The 18,741-nt window shown below is 40.9% G+C and overlaps 1 protein-coding gene across 1 annotated transcript in view; it reads right to left on the reverse strand.

Annotated features, from left to right (window-relative positions):
* Positions 1–16,027, reverse strand: part of LOC142195199 (bone morphogenetic protein 8A-like) — a 76,497-nt gene extending 60,470 nt beyond the window's left edge. Inside the window, exon 1 of the mRNA XM_075264789.1 lies at positions 15,481–16,027. Coding sequence (XP_075120890.1) covers positions 15,481–15,865 — 385 coding nt within the window. The 5' untranslated portion in view covers positions 15,866–16,027. The remainder of the gene's footprint in view (positions 1–15,480) is intronic.
* Positions 16,028–18,741: the final 2,714 nt, after the last annotated feature.

The raw sequence follows: 18,741 nt of genomic DNA on the forward strand, positions 1-18,741 counted from the left end.
ACCAGCATTGATTGGCCGAGTGCTATACAGTCGGCCAATCAACGCTGGTTCTTCTCCTATCTTTAGAAGTCTTCTCCGTGCAGCTTCCCTGCAGCGTCTTCCGGCTCTGAATTCACTCTGCCAGGCATCGGGCCTGGGCAGAGCCGACTGCGCCTGTCCGCTTGTAGTGCACTACAGTATAATTTGATCGAATGTTGCCTACCCCTGAAACGAGCATTTTCCCCCCATAGACTATAATAGGGGTCGATATTCGATTCGAGTAGTCGAATATTGAGGGGCTACTCAAAACGAATATCAAACCTCGAACATTTTACTGTTCGCTCATCTCTAATATTAATGTTATGTATAGAAAATATAAAATCTATCTACTTATAATATCATTATGATTAACAAATGTTCGCTTCAACAAAATGGTTTTAGTCTTCTGTTTTTCATTTCATAAACTGAGTATTTTATAGATTTTGTATTAATGGATTTTTAATGTTGTTCAATATAAAAATGTCATGTGTGAAATATAATCCTGTAAATTGACATCTTCCAATATCATTTGAAAATAAATCTAAATCCTATTTACTAAACTAACAATAAAATATAGATGTGACAGTCATTTGAAGTTAGAATTTGCTGTGAGTCTGTGAGTAAATCACACGAAAGACATCAGGTGTGTATATGCAGGCTAAGGGGGCATTCACACGGAGGAAGTTGGCGCTGATTCTGGCACTATAACTCGCAGCAGAATCAGAGCTGAAAGAAAGACACCCATTGACTTCAACAGGTTCCATTTTCCACGTGGAACCCATTGAAATCAATGGGACAAAAAGCCTCCCATTTATTTCAATGTGTTGCGCGCGGAAAACGGAACCCATTAAAGTCAATGGGAGTATTTTTTTCAGCGCTGATTCTGCCGCGAGTTATAGTGCCAGAATCAGCGCCAACTTCCTCCGTGTGAATGCCCCCTAAGACAATAGGGGGAACTTCTGCTTGAGGGCGACATGACTGTGCCAGATATGGATCTTAAAGGCCTCTGACATATGAAAAGGCAAGAAAACTTTTCATTTGTCGCACTTTGTTCCTAGTTTAAAGCTAGTTGTTTAATGGTTCTTCTGTACTGAAGATTCCTCCCACACAATGCCAGCAAAATGTATTTTCACTAAAATGTTGCCCGGATTTCATTGTAAGTGTACTGTGCCGGCTCTTCCCTACTATAAATGACACATTGTCTGTAATTACTAGTCCGGCCTCACATTTTTTCAGACACCAAATTAAAAAGGAGCTTTACAGTGATGAACCACATCACATGTGAGGAGGCCAAAAATAAGTCGACAAAATGTGTTGAGCAGCATGCCAGGAACTGCAGACCATAAATAGCACTGATTTATATAGGTTAACAAGTGATGCTTGCACCACCTTAGAGGTAAACTTCATACATAATGTAATCCAGAATCACAGCCTCACAGAATCCATAGAACATATACTGATCATGCAGTCCTATATGGTATCTATAATAGATAAACAAAGATTGAATGTGTCCTGTAAGACAGCCTTCCACTGCTGTCGAGATTCCATTATGATAGGGTCCATTGAAAAAAACAAGGACAATAAACAGACGTTAATGGATGCTAAAGTGTCTATTTTTTAGCCTTAAACAGATCCGTTAAAAATATATGGAAAACGAACACAAAGTTATCACTTAACATCCGCTTTGTGCATTATACCGTACTTTAGTCCCTTCTTTTTGTTTTTTGTTGCTGATCAGGCTTCAGATGAAGTTTAAAAGAATTGCACAGCAGAAATGACGTGGTGCTTCTGGGTTTACCCAATCACATGAGCCTGTATGACACGTAGTGTATTCCAGCCTGGATCCAGACCTGCACTGATAACTGGAGAAGTTCTCTTACTACCTGCGCATAACAATTTCCAACTTTGACAAACTTCTTTAGAGGCTGTCATCTAGGCTCCGGAGGCAGGACACCCACTTACACACCCGTCAGCGCTTGAGATATAAATATATATATATATATATATATATATATATATATACAGTCCTATGAAAAAGTTTGGGCACCCCTATTAATCTTAATCATTTTTAGTTCTAAATATTTTGGTGTTTGCAGCAGCCATTTCAGTTTGATATATCTAATAACTGATGGACACAGTAATATTTCAGGATTGAAATGAGGTTTATTGTACTAACAGAAAATGTGCAATATGCATTAAACCAAAATTTGACCAGTGCAAAAGTATGGGCACCTCAACAGAAAAGTGACATTAATATTTAGTAGATCCTCCTTTTGCAAAGATAACATCCTCTAGTCGCTTCCTGTAGCTTTTAATCAGTTCCTGGATCCTGGATGAAGGGATTTTGGACCATTCCTCTTTACAAAACAATTCAAGTTCAGTTAAGTTAGATGGTCGCCGAGCATGGACAGCCCGCTCTCAAATCATCCCACAGATGTTCAATGATATTCAGGTCTGGGGACTGGGATGGCCATTTCAGAACATTGTACTTGTTCCTCTGCATGAATGCCTGAGTCGATTTGGAGCGGTGTTTTTGGATCATTGTCTTGCTGAAATATCTATCCCCGGCGTAACTTCAACTTCGTCACTGATTCTTGAACATTATTCTCAAGAATCTGCTGATACTGAGTGGAATCCATGCGGCCCTCAACTTTAACAAGATTCCCGGTGTCGGCATTGGCCACACAGCCCCAAAGCATGATGGAACTTCCACCAAATTTTACAGTGGGTAGCAAGTGTTTTTCTTGGAATGCTGTTTTTTTTTTGGACGCCATGCATAACGCCTTTTTGTATGACCAAACAACTCAATCTTTGTTTCAACAGTCCACAGGCTTGTCCAAATGTGCTTTTACATACCTAAGGGGGCTCTGTTTGTGGCATGGTTGCAGAAACAGCTTCTTTCTCATCAATCTCCCATACAGCTTCTCCTTGTGCAAAGTGTGCTGTATTGTTGACCGATGCACAGTGACACCATCTGCAGCAAGATGATGCTGCAGCTCTTTGGAGGTGGTCTGTGGATTGTCCTTGACTGTTCTCACTATTCTTCTTCTCTGCCTTTCTGATATTTTTCTTGGCCTGCCACTTCTGGGCTTAACAAGAACTGTCCCTGTGGTCTTCCATTTCCTTACTATGTTCCTCACAGTTGAAACTGACAGGTTAAATCTCTGAGACAACTTTTTGTATTCTGCCCATGAACAACTATGTTGAACAATCTTTGTTTTCAGATCATTTGAGAGCGGGCTGCCCATGCTCGGTGACCATCAAACTTAACTGAACTTGAATTGTTTTGTAAAGAGGAATGGTCCAAAATACCTTCATCCAGGATCCAGGAACTGATTAAAAGCTACAGGAAGCGACTAGAGGCTGTTATCTCTGCAAAAGGAGGATCTACTAAATATTAATGTCACTTTTCTGTTGAGGTGCCCATACTTTTGCATCGGTCAAATTTTGGTTTAATGCATATTGCACATTTTCTGTTAGTACAATAAACCTCATTTCAATCCTGAAATATTACTGTGTCCATCAGTTATTAGATATATCAAACTGAAATGGCTGCTGCAAACACCAAAATATTTAGAACTAAAAATGATTAAAATTAATAGGGGTGCCCAAACTTTTTCATAGGACTGTATATATATATATATATATATATATATATATATATATATATATATATATATATATATATATATATATATATATATATATAGTGAGAAAGTGAATGGTGTGGTTTGGGAGAACAGGTATGTTCCAGCCAGGCAGCTGCAGGGTGTATGGTAAAAACAGGGGTGATCCTGTTCCTTTCACCGCCCGAGGCTAACTGCAGAAAGCCGCCCCCCCCGCCGGGAGGAGGGGGCGGATCGGGGGTGTGGCCGGCGGATCGGGGCGTGGTCGAATGAAGGGGGCGGGGCTTAGCCACTTTCGCCGGCAGAGAGTAGGCCCGGAGACTGCCTGCTCTCTGCCTGAGCGTGAGGGGAGGCTGCTGGAGCAGCGCTGCTCCAGCGGCCTCCCCAAACCACCGCTCGGTGATAAGCCAGTCCAGGACGGCTTGTCCTGGACTGGCTTAGGTTAGCAAAAATGCCGCCCTCCCCGAGGCCCTGGCATAGTGCCGCCTGAAGCGCTCGCTTCAGGTCGCCTCATGGGAGGTGCGGCACTGGGTAAAAACCCACAGCATGTAGGTCAGGTGACTAATTAAGGCCTGATATAGGCTGTGTACTAGGTGTGGCACTACACTGAGAAAACTGTCCTGTGTGAACTGTACCTGTCAACACGGTAACTGCATGCTACCCATTTAAGATAAGATAATCCTTTAATAGTCCCACAGTGGGGAAATTTCAGTATGTTACAGCAGCAGAGTAATACAGATACAGGATAATAAACATTAAATAGCCAGGAGTCTGGTAGCCAAGCTCTTGTAGAGAGAGGGAACATTTGGTTGTAGTTAGTTCTCAGACGAGAAGGTTTTGTTATCTTTGCGCCTTTGTAATTGTCTAATGCACTTGCAAATGAATAATAATAATTAGTGTTGAGCGAGTAGTATTTGATCAAATACCTCGCCGGCATGGGCATGCATGTAATCGGCCAAACACCAAAGGGGTTAAACGCATCGAATATTCGAAGCGATTGAATACTACTTGCTCAACACTAATAATAATGAATAATAAATAGCAAATTTGAGTGAGATCCAGTCTCTGTGTATGTTTCCTGCACTGCTACTAAGCAGTAATTTATTATTTTATTAATTTATGTATATATTTTTTTATTAACCCCTTCCCGCCGATGGCATTTTTTGATTTTCGTTTTTGACTTCCCTCCTTCTAAACCCCATAACTTTTTTATTTCTCTGCTCCCAGAGCCATATGAGATCTTTGCAGGACAAATTTTTTTTCATGATGCCACCATTAATTATTCTGTATAATGTACTGGGAAGCAGGGAAAAAACTCAGAATTGGATAGATTTGAAGAAAAAATGCATTTCTGCGACTTTCTTACGGGCTTTGGTTTTACGGCGTTCACTGTGCAGCAAAAATGACATGTCCCCTTTATTCTGTGTTTTGTTATGATTCCAGGGATTCCAAATTTATATGGTTTTATTTACATTTTAACCCCTTAAAAAAAATACAAAACTGTGTTAAAAAATTTTTTTCTAAAAGTCGCCATATTCTGACAGCCGTAAGTTTTTTATACGTCCGTGTACGGGGATGCATAGGGCGTCTTTTTTTGCGGGGCCAAGTGTACTTTTTAGTTCTACCAATTTCTAGAAATGCTATTGCTTTGATCACTTTTTATTCAAATTTTTATCAGAATCAAAACAGTGTAAAAACGGCGGTTTGGCAGTTTTGACTACTTTTCCCACTACCGCGTTTACCGTACAGGAAAAATATTTTTATAGATTTGTAGAGCCGGCGATTTCAGACACAGGGATGTATGTGTTTCACAGTATTTAACTACTTTTATATGTGTTCTAGGGAAAGGGGGGTGATCTGAATTTTTAATACTTTTAAAAAAAAATTATATTTTTTTACTTTTTTTTTTGCATTTATTAGACCCCCTAGGGGTCTTGAACCCCAGGGAGTCTGATCACCAATGCAATGCATTACAATGCTAATGCATTGCAATGTACCAGCACTTCTATTACAGGTTATGTAGCATAGCCTGCTATAGAAGCAATGTAATGACAAGCCAGGGAGCCTTCACGAGCTTTCTCCAGGTGCCAGCGATTACCAGGAAAATGGCGGCGCCCATGCGCAGCCAGGAAAATGGCAACTCAGTCAGCTTTGACCGAGGTGCCGGAAGAGCACTGCGGATGTCGGGAAAGGGTTAATCTTGAAATATGTAATCATTATTTTAAATAGTTTGTTCTTTTATTAAACAGTGTTATTTTCTTAATGATTGTATTATTCCTTTTTTTAATGTATCCCAAATTTTACATTTGTGTTAATTAATTTATTTTTTTTCAAAGGTTTCTGGCAACAGGTAAAAGCTTCTCCTCAATAAACTTCCAGTTCCACAAATAAACAATCTCCTATCTCATCTATGATACTTGCCAGGTCCTGTGGGATTTACTTCATGGCAAATTTATTCCACATCCAACAACAGAACAATGACATTTGCAGACAAGTTCTAGGATGAGACGCAATTTCCAGATTGTGTACAGAAGGTGCAGTTTATTGAATGGACATCTGCATATAGAAGCCTGCAAACTACAAAGTTTTTTTTTTCTATTATGCTGATGGTCATTGCTGATGCCCAATATCAATTTGCGGCTGTGGACATTAGGGCATATGGCCACACCAACGACTCCAGACTTTTTAAGCCCTCTGCATTGGGATGGAGACCATACTCTGGAAATTTTGGATTGCCAACGCCAAAGGCATTTCCTGGGACAGATGGACCTCCTATGCCGTTTATAGTTGTTGGCGATGAGGCCTTCCAGATGTGTCTTTGCCTCAGCTTGTCTTATATACATGGTTTCATTGGTTTCAATGGTGGTGTAAGTGGAGGGTTATTATGTCTGCTAAAATAACAGACTTCTGATGGATTCGGTGAAAATGGACACTAATGGACAGCATTATCAAATTGCATTGAGGTCCATGGGATTTTTAATGGATTTCTGATGGATGTTAACGTTTTCTAACAGATGCGAACAATGGGCACTAACAATGGTAGTGTGAATGCACCCTTAGGCTAGTTCACACTACCACTAGCGGAAAATTCCACTAGTGGGGGAAAAAAGCTAGCAGAACCCATTGAAATCAATGGGAGGCTATTTTTTCATCGTGGAAAATTCCACACTAAATTCCTCACCATTTTCCTCCATGTGAATGGACCCCAAGGATAATGCAGAACTCAAATGCACATATCCATATTTAGATTTGTAGGCAATTAAAAATGTAATATTTTTGCAAATATGAATAACAGTTGCTGAGTTTTCTCCAAACATATCAGTCTTGACATTTTTTTTGTCAGTTTTCAATGTATATGACTATGAATGCAGGAACTTTCTATGATCAGGGATTTATCAGAAACCAAGCCCTGCTTTCCTTACTGTGGACAGTTTATCAGACAGGGACACTACATGCCCAAGAAGATAACCCAGACATAATAAGGAAATCATGGCTGAGTTTTTGTCAAGTCTCAAAACGTAGAACGTTCCACATTCATGATTGTATCTTTTGACAAACTACCACAATAAAAGACTATCATCACTAAACTGGTTAGATAAAATCCTTAAAACTCAGCAAAATGTATTTGCTTATGTTTTGTAAAAACTAGTTATGTTTGTAGAAAAACCACCTTGAGGTCGAGTCCCACAGTGCAAAAGCAACATGATTTGGCAACGGTAAAAACGCTGTGGCAAAAACAGTGTTTTACAGTACGTACAAGGTGGATGGTATTCTGGCTAATCCTGTCCACACATTGCAGAAAAATATCCGCAGTGGAAATGCTGCAATTTCTTTTTAAATGTAGATTGAGAGCCCAGTATCAGTATGTCTTTGTAGAATGTGAGGAAATCCACGCAAACACAGGGAGAACATACAAACTTATTGCAGATGTTGTTCCTGGCAGGATTCAAACTCAGGACTCCAGCGCTGCAAGGCTGCAGTGCTAACCACTGAGCCACTGTGTTGCCCCTCATGCTGCAATTTCAAAAACCATTGTGCTTTTGTAAATTCTACCTACAGAAACGCTGGTGTTTTATGTAAAAGGATAGAAAATCTGCAGAGGAAAACTCTTGTGAAAGCTCTGTGTATAAAAAACCCTTTATGTGTTTTTTTTGCTACTGCTCTGTTTGCCTTTGACCCCCTATGAGGGGTCTTTGCCTTAAAGGGGTTAACCAGGATAAATTCCTGGCTAAGTCCCCCATGCCCCCCCTCCAACTTTTTAATATATATATATACAGTCCTATGAAAAAGTTTGGGCACCCCTATTAATCTTAATCATTTTTTGTTCTAAATATTTTGGTGTTTGCAACAGCCATTTCAGTTTGATATATCTAATAACTGATGGACACAGTAATATTTCAGGATTGAAATGAGGTTTATTGTACTAACAGAAAATGTGCAATATGCATTAAACCAAAATTTGACCGGTGCAAAAGTATGGGCACCCTTATCATTTTATTGATTTGAATTCCCCTAACTACTTTTTACTGACTTACTGAAGCACAAAATTGGTTTTGTAACCTCAGTGAGCTTTGAACTTCATAGCCAGATGTATCCAATCATAAGAAAAGGTATTTAAGGTGGCCAATTGCAAGTTGATCTCCTATTTGAATCTCCTCTGAAGAGTGGCATCATGGGCTACTCAAAACAACTCTCAAATGATCTGAAAACAAAGATTGTTCAACATAGTTGTTCAGGGGAAGGATACAAAAAGTTGTCTCAGAGATTTAACCTGTCAGTTTCCACTGTGAGGAACATAGTAAGGAAATGGACGCGCTCTTCCCACGGCAGACTGCCTTTTCCTTGTTTGGCGCAGGATATACACATCTACAGCGGGCTTGGCTTGGTTTCAGCGGAGGTAAGGTCCCCCTAGAGGACGAGCAACTACATCATTGAGTTCTCTGTTTGTACCTATCTTTAGTATTATATATTGTATTGATTGCAGGTAGCTGTGAGCCTCCATTGCTTGGACATTGGTCCTACTTACTCTTGGTTCTACTACAAGACAGGTGACATTTTTATGTTCATCTCTTCTTTATTACCCATTATCATTTCACTATATCCTAGCACAATATTTACCTTGACTTAGGTGCATTTCATAGATATTTTCTGAACGTACCAAATCAGAAGACAAGGAATAGTCAAATAAAAGCCGGGTATACAATAACCAATACACAGACTGAAAGACACACAGACAGGATATCTGACAGAGCAGGAGACCAGGAAACACTAAGTGAATGGCTGGCAAGGATCCATGCCTGGGTGGGGTTTAAATAACAGCAGAGAAAACACACCCACAACACCTATGATGACTAATGGCATGGAGTACTGAGAGCAAGGAAAAGATTTAACCTTTAATCACCTAAGCACAACCAATAGAACTCTTAACACGTCTCCCGGGGAGGCGCCGCGCAGCAAGGAGACCGCGGCGACTCTGTATCCTGACAGTAGTATTCGATCAAATACCTCCCTTTGCATAGTTATTGGTGTACTCGGTCGAATACCACACGGTAAACATTCGATTCCCCTCCCACCTTCCCTGGCGCTTTTTTTTTTACAATAACTATGCGGCAGAGGTATTCAATTGAATATACTAGCTCATCTCTAGTACTTACCATCTCCTCTGGATCTGGACCCGACAAGTCATCTAGGGAAAGCTGTCTCCTCTTCTTCAGTGTGCCAGCTCCTAGTGCCTGGGAAACTGGCACACAATACTTACCTACCTTCTCTAGCTTCTAGTCCGGAGCTGTGACATCGGTCCGGCTCATTTAAAAAAAGGAGGAACAGGAAAACAGTATGATGTGGTGGGTTGGACTGTTAATTAGTTGGGAAAGGCTAGTAACGGGCCACCTTGCTAGGGAGACGGAGGGGGGTGTAAGGGAATGAGTATGAGAGGGAAGAGGAAGAAGCAAAGCATTATGGTAGTTGTAGGATAGAAGCAGAGGAAGCTACACCATGTAAACAAATGCTGAAGATGCCTGGAGCTCCCAGAGAAACACAGAAATCACTCAAAACACTGCTAAAGGTATTTGGGAGTACTCGTTAACCCATTAATAGCACTAACAGACCTTTTTTTTTTTAAAAAAAAAAGTAAAATAAATTAAATAATTTTTGCATGGAAAACCCGCTACATTCACAACTATATCCTGGTTTACAGCAGAAATCACAAGACAATGCTGAACCTGTCTCATGACAGACACCAACAGCACCCAATGCAGAACTCTGTTTTCTATCAAGTGTTATGGATATAGAGGCTGTGTTAATATGAACACTGCCTATATCTTCATCTTAATATCTTAAACAATACATTTTGTATTACATTGGATATCCTTAGGTAATGGTCTCACATTTAGGGTGCATTCACACAACCAAGTTTCAGCTATGAAACTCAGTCCATGTGTTGGCTGGATTTACCAGCCTGCACCTTATGCCAGGAGAGGGACTACTAGCAGTATATTTATGCATCTAAGAATTCCTGCCTCTCAGCGACATATGTCCCATACAGATATCTGTACTTCTAGGAGCCCCTCTTTCAGCATATGGTCACGGCTGAAACTCTGTTGTGTGAATGTGGTCTTAGGCTGGTAGTAGTGTACTGGTTTGTGCTTTAGTTTTTATGTTACAAGTGAACAAAAGTTAAGCATCATGTGGTTTCCACAGCCTGCCATATTATTGAAGTTGACCAGGTTCTTCCTTGCCTAGTCACAACACAGTACTATGTAATATATGGTTAGGTTAACATCCGCATGTCACTTTTCTGGATATAAACCCGAAAAAGGACAGTGGTTGCTGGACTGTCATATTACAGACCCCCCCAGTGTCTGCTGAATTTAATGGGGTTCGTATGGTTTTCATCATGGTGTGTTTCCGTTTACCTAGAGAAAACCCTGTCAACCTACCCTAAACCGCATATCATAAAGCATACCACCTCAGATTGCTTAAGGTAACCTCAAAGTAAGTTCAGTTTACTTTATTGGTCTGCACAGTCAACAGAGCATCTCTAAAAAGTAATGTGTATTTACCGTGGCCTCTGAGCGTATTTGTGCACTACAATGTCAAGAATAGCTGTGAAATACATCCAGTATATATGGAGTTTATTATGATGATTTCAAACATTGTAATCCTTAACCTGGTGGTGACTTACCATTTTACCTAAGCAATGGAGAGGTGACAACTTATGGTAATAAATGTGACAATGATCACTGTAGGCTGTTACATTTATAAGTGAATGTGACTGGAGCTCGTAGTGTATAAACCTCTTTAGGCTAAGGCCCCACGGGACATCCCACAGCAATAAGGTGCTACGGGAAAAATCTCGGCGGGAACGTATCGCGGTTCTTCCTGCAGCGCTTTAGACAGAAAGTATGCAGAGATTTCCCCTACAGGCTTTCAGTTACAATTATACATATGAGGAAACCGCTGGCATTTCCGTAGGTAAAATTGACATGCTGTGATTTCCAAAACCGTGTCAGTTTTGGAAATAGCTGCATCTCCGCACTGTGGATTTTCCTGCAAAGTGGGCATGGGATTCTCTAGAATCCCATCCATTTTGCCCTTACTATAAACCACAGTGGGCAAATCGCGGTGTTTCCATCACGTGGGGCCCCGGCCTTACAGTGATTTTCCTTAGCACAGAACGAAGCGACAACACCATAGCAATTCTGTTACAGTAGATGCAGTAACCTTGTAAATAGTAAGAAAAACACTTGAAGTCCAGTAAGATGTTCTTACTACAGCCCCCACTCCTGAGCTGCTGTTACATTAACCAGTGCCTTTGTGCATACCATCTATGATCAAATACATCGCCAAGAAGAATATTTTTTTTCAGATTTCTCCCAGTATCTTTCCAGTTTTTCAACACTTGCTCAGGAAGAATGTGGGTGGGTGGATTGTGGTAACCTGTTCTTTAGCGTAACCAGAGTCACCACAAGAAAATTATAGACTTAAAATGCCAAAATATGCTGCTTGGGTTTCTATTTGCATAAGAAACTCAGGTAAATATAACACATTGGCTCTTGGTCATTTTCTATTTCTGGCAGAAAGTACATTTACAATAGTCCTTGGGAACAGCAAGTTACTATGGTATCAATATTATACTATGTGAAACAATATATTCATATACTGTAACTTACTACAGTAGATCACATATAGATTTATAACTTATTTTCTGGATTAATTATGAGGGAACCACTGAAGATTTATTTTGTTTCGGGTTCGGGTGGCTCCTGTCTCACTGACTGGTGGCAGTGGCAACATGTGTGGCAGTGCAACAGGGCATAATATGATGGTTCTGGTCACAGTGGCAGTGGGTGGCAGTTGCCTGTGGGTCCAGTTGGTGCTGTGAGCTGAATAATTTCTGATTAATCATCTCCCAGATACTGTCCTGGGCCTGGCTGCTGATTCCGATTCTGATTTTACCCCTCCTGACACATGGAGCTGTGGCATTGGCAGAGGGAGTGGAGTGTGGACTAGGAGCAGACAGATGCCAGCTGGGTACACACTTGTAGTGGTCTCCCTAAATGCTATGGTAAACTGAGAATACAGTCTATCCTGATAAGATTCAATTTTTTCATCCCTTTGGGAAGCAGGGAAGAATTCCTCCATTTTGTCATTTTTGTCATCCAGTACTCATACCTCTGCTTGATGGTAAAATATGCTTGTTGCTGTGTAAGCATACACCCTGCTAGTCAGTTGTCATTGTCATCATCTTGGAAGATATAAAGATCAGAGAGAAATAATGGCAGCTAGGTATCCTCCTTTGAGGTTGAGCATATGCCATCACTTGGAGAAACGCAGTGGAATCCACTAAGTTGTATGGCAGTGACTGCACCACCAGCAGCATGACCAGGCATGAGTTAAGTTGCAGAACTGCCAGATGACTGAACACATATTGCCGTCTCCTGGACACACATTCCCTTATGGATAACTGACATTGGCATGGAAGAGGAGGAGTAGAAGAAATAGTTGGTGATTATGATGTTACAATGACCATGTGCTAGGTGTAGATGTAGTCTGCCTACAAGAAAGATTACGGGGAACAGGAGTTAAACAGTCTTGATCAGTTCCCCAGACGGTGTAACTGCCAATGCCAAGTCTATTTTACCAAATACGTATGTATCATGTGAGTATATAGGATGTCCTTCCTACATTTGTTCCTGCACAGCCAATGCTAAGTTCCTTCTTATAGATCCTGTACATCACTATGGATTTATCATTTATCAATGTACAAAAAAAATCCCACAAAGAAGATGACCGTGTGTAGTTTCTGCCACCAACACCAGCAGCATTGGAATCATGTCCCACCACCCCACCCCACCCCAGGACTTCCCCTTCATCTGCCCCATGCAGACTTTTTGGATGTTGGGACTGCGCAATATCTGGAATCCTGGAACTATCATCAATAATGTCATCATATTACCTGCTTTTTTTGACACATCATGGCCATGCTCACCCTCAAAATTCCACCTGCAGATTTTAACCATGCTCCTCTACCAGAACAACTACTAGTACAAGTACCACACCGCATGCCACTACTACTTCCAACACCAACAATCTTCCTCCTCTGTCTGCACAGAATGATAACTGTTTTCATCCATCTTACCAATTCGAGGATGAAGACTAAAGAAACAGATTTCTCAGCACTACCAGGCATCTGTGTCAGTGAAGAATATAAGGGAGACACCGCTGACAGTCCAGAAAGACCCTGCAATAAATGATGCATTATGGAGGAAGAGGAGGAACACAGAAGAGACCAGAAGACGCTCACGGGCGCTCATGGTCAGACACTGAATGTCGGGTTTCCGTCTCCTGTCGGCAGAAGACGGAAACCCACAAAGTGGAGATCGGGCGCTGGTGTGAACCCGCCCTAAGTCTGTATTATAACAGAAATGCAGCAATCTCAGGCTCAAGCAGCAGTAGCTATGCCTCACTCCTATTTATTGATTTCTATTACTAACCTGTGCAGTAAGATGACTCACAGATGTACTCTTATATCCATCTTTACTGAAACACCTCATGACGACATATGCAGATCCTTATATAGCATATATGACATCAGCACTGCATGGTGTACACCTCCCAATGTTTATTGACTGAGAGTGTGTCAGGTAGTACTAAAACATCATTGTGCGTCACAAGACACATGTCTCTTCTGTATTTTCCCTGCACTAAAGTGGCAGCCACTTTAGTTCGCCTGAGACAAATCGCCATTTGTTTGGCTTTGTTAAAAGCTGAACAATTTGGAATATCTGGGTTTAAACCCAGCTTGTGAGCAAGCGGTTCGCCCATCTCTATTTTGGACCTGTGGAAAGTGATCCATTATGCACTTAGAGAACTGGACAATTGGGGGCAACAGGTATAGAGCAATGAAAAGGTCAATGTCTGTATCCCTGATAGTCTACAGGAGTTATAGGGTTAATGCCTGCATCCCTGGTGGTCTAGGGCAGTGAAAGAGTTAATGTCTGCATTCCTGAGGGTCTAGAGCAGTGAACATAAAATGCTATTAATGTATCTGCATAGAGGTTGAAGGTACACTTTTTTTTACAGACAGCTCAAAATCACCTGCTTCCCTACATCTAGTCACTGTCACATGGTAAAACGCCATATGGATTTATACATCTGGTATTGTACTCAATAAAGACATTGTGCTCAGTAAGATCGAACACTATGACCGTCTGTCTGAGAGCAAGGGAAGTAGTGCAGTGTCAGACTATGCCTTTATTATATTATTTATTATTATATTAATGTTTAATGCTGGAGTTGTTTTTATTTCGGTGTCTAGTAACTATTATATGTTGTGCAGAAAGAGCATTAAGGAGAACTGTGTACCTTTAAGAAGCATCCAATCTTCCAGCGCTTAAGAAAAATACCAATACACTATTATTAATCCAGTAAAGCCATGGTCTGCCATGTTTATGACAATTTCTGTATTTTTTCCTAAAACCTTACATAATAAAATTTGACTTAGTTCCTGAACTGGCAGTGTTAAGGTTGACCAAACACATTAGGTTAGTTTTGTCCTATTCCATTGATTTTGAAGAACTGGGCAGATGGATTTCAACATGTCTGATCAATTTGTTCTTAAGGGAGATATGCCACTGCCAACAACTTATTCCTCTCTCTACATTCAGAAGACATGCACACTGGGCAGAGCTAAGCATATGGGGGTATGGGAAAATGCTATTTGGTGTAACCAGTTTAAGGCTAGAATATATTGTTCACAAATTTACACTATTCATGAGGCTATTCTCTAATAAACATATCCCACCTACAATATGGGGATACTTTAAAAAATATATATTCAATAATAATTTTAGAGAAATTGAGTGAGGTTTCTATGATTAATGTTTTACTATCACAAAAGTATATGATATGGAACATGAATTTACGCCCATCCATAATGTACGTTCATCATAGGAATACTGTATGTGCAATTTTCAACACTACAGCTATATAAACTAGTACAAATGCAATAGTATAATAATAATAATAATGATATGGCTAAAATTAAATCACATTAATTCAAATCATTTGAAAAGTATATGAAATATATTCACAATTGTTGTCATTTGTGTATTTTTGACATTTATGTGACAATTCACATCCACAGATAACGGAGATTGAAAACTTATAAAACTTTACAACTAATTGATAATTCTAAAATAATCTCTGGTCATATTTATATACTGATGACCAGCGAAGACCAGAACATTTCAAGATTGTGAATAGTTGCAAGTCATATATATATTAGAAATAAACTAGATATTAAATATAGTGTAAAGGAAAAGGTAGTCCTTACCCATATTGACAAAACTCATGACAGTATCAGCCTCACTGATGACTGCTCCCAGTGGAGGACTTTGTGTGCTCAGTGTAGTGAACAGTGGCCTTGATATCCCTTGCCCTCCATCATCCTCTTCCTCACTACACATAGCATGATAGAGATCCAACATGAACAAGGGTGCTGATGACGGGAACTGGCCTCCATTAGCAGGTCTGGGTCTCCCAGGTAACCCCAAGATGGATAGTATCTCTCTCTGCATCTCACGCTTCTCTCTGCCACTTAATTTCCTCTGAATAAAACTTGATCTCAGATGATTTTTTACAAAACTTCCATTAGTAAAATGGCACAAAAATCCAGCAATACAAAGTATAGTCCAAATATAGTGTAAAACGCCAGGCATCTTAGCAGATGAAAGGACTGTCAGCTATATAAAATAAATAAATTATCATCCCCGAAACAGGGAGATGAACAGGGGGAACAGTTCAGTCTATGATCGAAAGTCTTCTCGTCTTCAGCTTTGCTGTCTGGATACTTCTCATAAACTATCCCCACTATACTTTTAGTTGCAGGAAATCTGCAAGTGCTAGATCTGAACTTTCCTCCAGTAACAGGTAAATTTCGCTTCCCTTAAAAAAAGAGTATGTATGCTTAAGGAGAGAGAGAATTCCTGGCAGAGCTGGATTTAATTTCCTTGAGTGATTACCAGTTCTTAAGCCTTTTGCCTGTTCCAAGCAGACCAGCAGAAACCTCCTTCCTGCAATGGGCTCTAGAGGTCTCCAGTTCTCACTCCTTGCTCTGTTTCTTGGCAAATTAAATTATAGGTGTTAACTTGCAATCTACCCAGGGAATGATTGGTTAAGCATTTGGTCAACATGTTTTTTTCATTCATGATGAGATCTGATTATTTCTTAAGTGAACGCTACTTGTGAGGAATATTCATCACGCAAAATGAGTCTTTTCTATGTACTTTATTGCACATTCTCTGAGGATGGTATTCAGTATACATGAAATTCATTTCATTCAGTAATACATATACAGCCAGTTTTGTTTAGAAAGAGATGATATTTAACATGTTTTCATATATTTCTATTTTTGAAACCAATTTCAGTTACGTAAAACTTATATTTTCAGCTATAAAATTATTACATATTGCCATGCTTCATTTGTTGTGGGTAAGGGTTAAGGAGGTTTTTTCTGGCCAATAATACTAGTTTCATACTGATGATCTATTCATAAGATAGATCGTCTAATCTGTAGGGGTTCGTTACCCAGACCCTGCCCAAATCAGCTGTTCTGGCAGTCTCCAGGTGCTGGAAGCTGCTGAAGTGGACAGGTAACAGAGGCCGTCTGCTCCTATCTATGTAATAGTAGCAGAGCTGCAGCACTGTACCCTGTATAGCTGTTGTTTGGGGGACCTGCAGTTCCTATTATTTGGATATGCCTCCCATCCACCGCAGCAGCTTCTACTGGCACCTGGAGGCTGCCAACACAGCTAATCTGTGTGGTGGACTGGGTGTCAAACCCCAATAGACTAGATACTGATGACCTTTTCTGTGGATAGCTCATCAATATGAAACGTACATTAGGGACCAGAAAATCCCTTTAGGCTGAGGCGCCACAAAAATGAAAAATAGTTTTTAGACCTTAATAAGCACATGTACCAAACTGACGTGTCTGGTCCTGAATCAAAGAAAATGGCCTGAAGTGGTTAAAGGGATTCTACCATTAAAACCTTTTTTTTGTGGATAAGACGTCGGAATAGCCTTTAGAAAGGCTATTCGTCTCTTACCTTTAGACGTGGTCTCCGCTGCGCCGTTCCTTAGAAATACCGGTTTTTACTGGTATGCAAATTAGTTCTCTTGCAGCAATGAGGGCGGGCCACAGCGCTCAAACAGTAATGGGGGCGTCGCCACCACTGCCAGAGAAGTGTCTCCAACCTCCGCCTCCTTCTTTGTCCGCAGCGTCATCTGCAATGTCTTCTTCCAGCGCAGGCTCATAACTTCTAGGCCTTGGGCAGAGCAGACTGCGCAGGCGCACAGGTCACGGGAAAATGGCCGCTTGCACAGTATTGTTAGCGGCCATTTTCCCGTGGCCTGTGCGCCTGCGCAGTCTGCTCTGCTAGAAGTTACAAGCCTGCACCGGAAGAAGACATTGAAGATGATGCGGTGGACGAAGAAGGAGGCGGCGCTGGAGACACTTCTCTGGCAGCGGTGGGGACAGCCCCATCACTGTTTGAGCGCTGTGGCCAGCCCTCATCGCTGCAAGAGAACTCATTAGCATACCGGTAAAAAACGGTATTTCTAAAGAATGGTGCAGCAGAGACCACGTCTACAGGTAAGAGACGAATAGCCTTTCTAAAGGCTATTCCGACGTCTTATCCACAAAAAAAGGTTTTAAATGGTAGAATCCCTTTTGCTGCATTGTTTGGGTCAAAGTTAGGAGTAGCTTGAAAAGGAATGGAAAATATAAAGGAAGCTCTTAGGTGTTTCCCTTCTAATAATTCCACTTCTGCCTGAGCTTACCAAGGCACCATTTTGCTGGAGATCACAGGCACCTGGATTAAGATCCAGGGCTGAAGTCCAATTGGCTTGATGACCGGGAACCTATTGAAGCTTCCCAGACTTGACTGCCATTCATTTCCATACAATATTCATGTGTGCATCACTCTCCTTAGCTTGCAGATGGGTGCCCACCAATTTAAACAGAAGCTTGTTCTAAAGGTTGGACAGCGGTCCAGGTAGTTGAACTTGCTTGTTAGGCTCCGTTCTCACGAAGTAACGCGCTGCTCATTTAGACACGTAAACACGTGTCAGAGTGAGACACATCAAAACAGATCCCATTGACTTCAATGGGTGCTGGCTTACGCATGCTACACATTGAAATCAATAGGAGGCTTTTGTTTACGTGTCTAAATGAGCGTCGTGTTACTCCGTGAGAACGGAGCCTTAGTTTCATTTTATTCCATGTTATCAGATGTAGATATTGTTAGACCAAGGAGCCGAGAGCAACATTTCAGGCTGCGAGAGCCCTTCCTCAGGCATTAGAATCTGAATAAGAAGGCGTGATGGCTGCTGTATATCTAGCAGAAATATATTTCTTGTGGGGCCCATAAGAACTGATCTTGGTAAGGATCCTGGTTTGGTTCTAGTAAAAGCCTGCTCTCTTTTTCAGCAGCTACACAATCTAGTCCTTGCAGAGCTAGGTCGGCATCTGGTTAAAGAACCATGCAACAAGAAAAGTATGTTTGGGTTGACAGCTTAAATTATTTCCCCAATT

The sequence above is a fragment of the Leptodactylus fuscus genome, chromosome 2 (genome assembly GCF_031893055.1).
Source record: "Leptodactylus fuscus isolate aLepFus1 chromosome 2, aLepFus1.hap2, whole genome shotgun sequence".
Lineage (NCBI taxonomy): Eukaryota > Metazoa > Chordata > Amphibia > Anura > Leptodactylidae > Leptodactylus > Leptodactylus fuscus.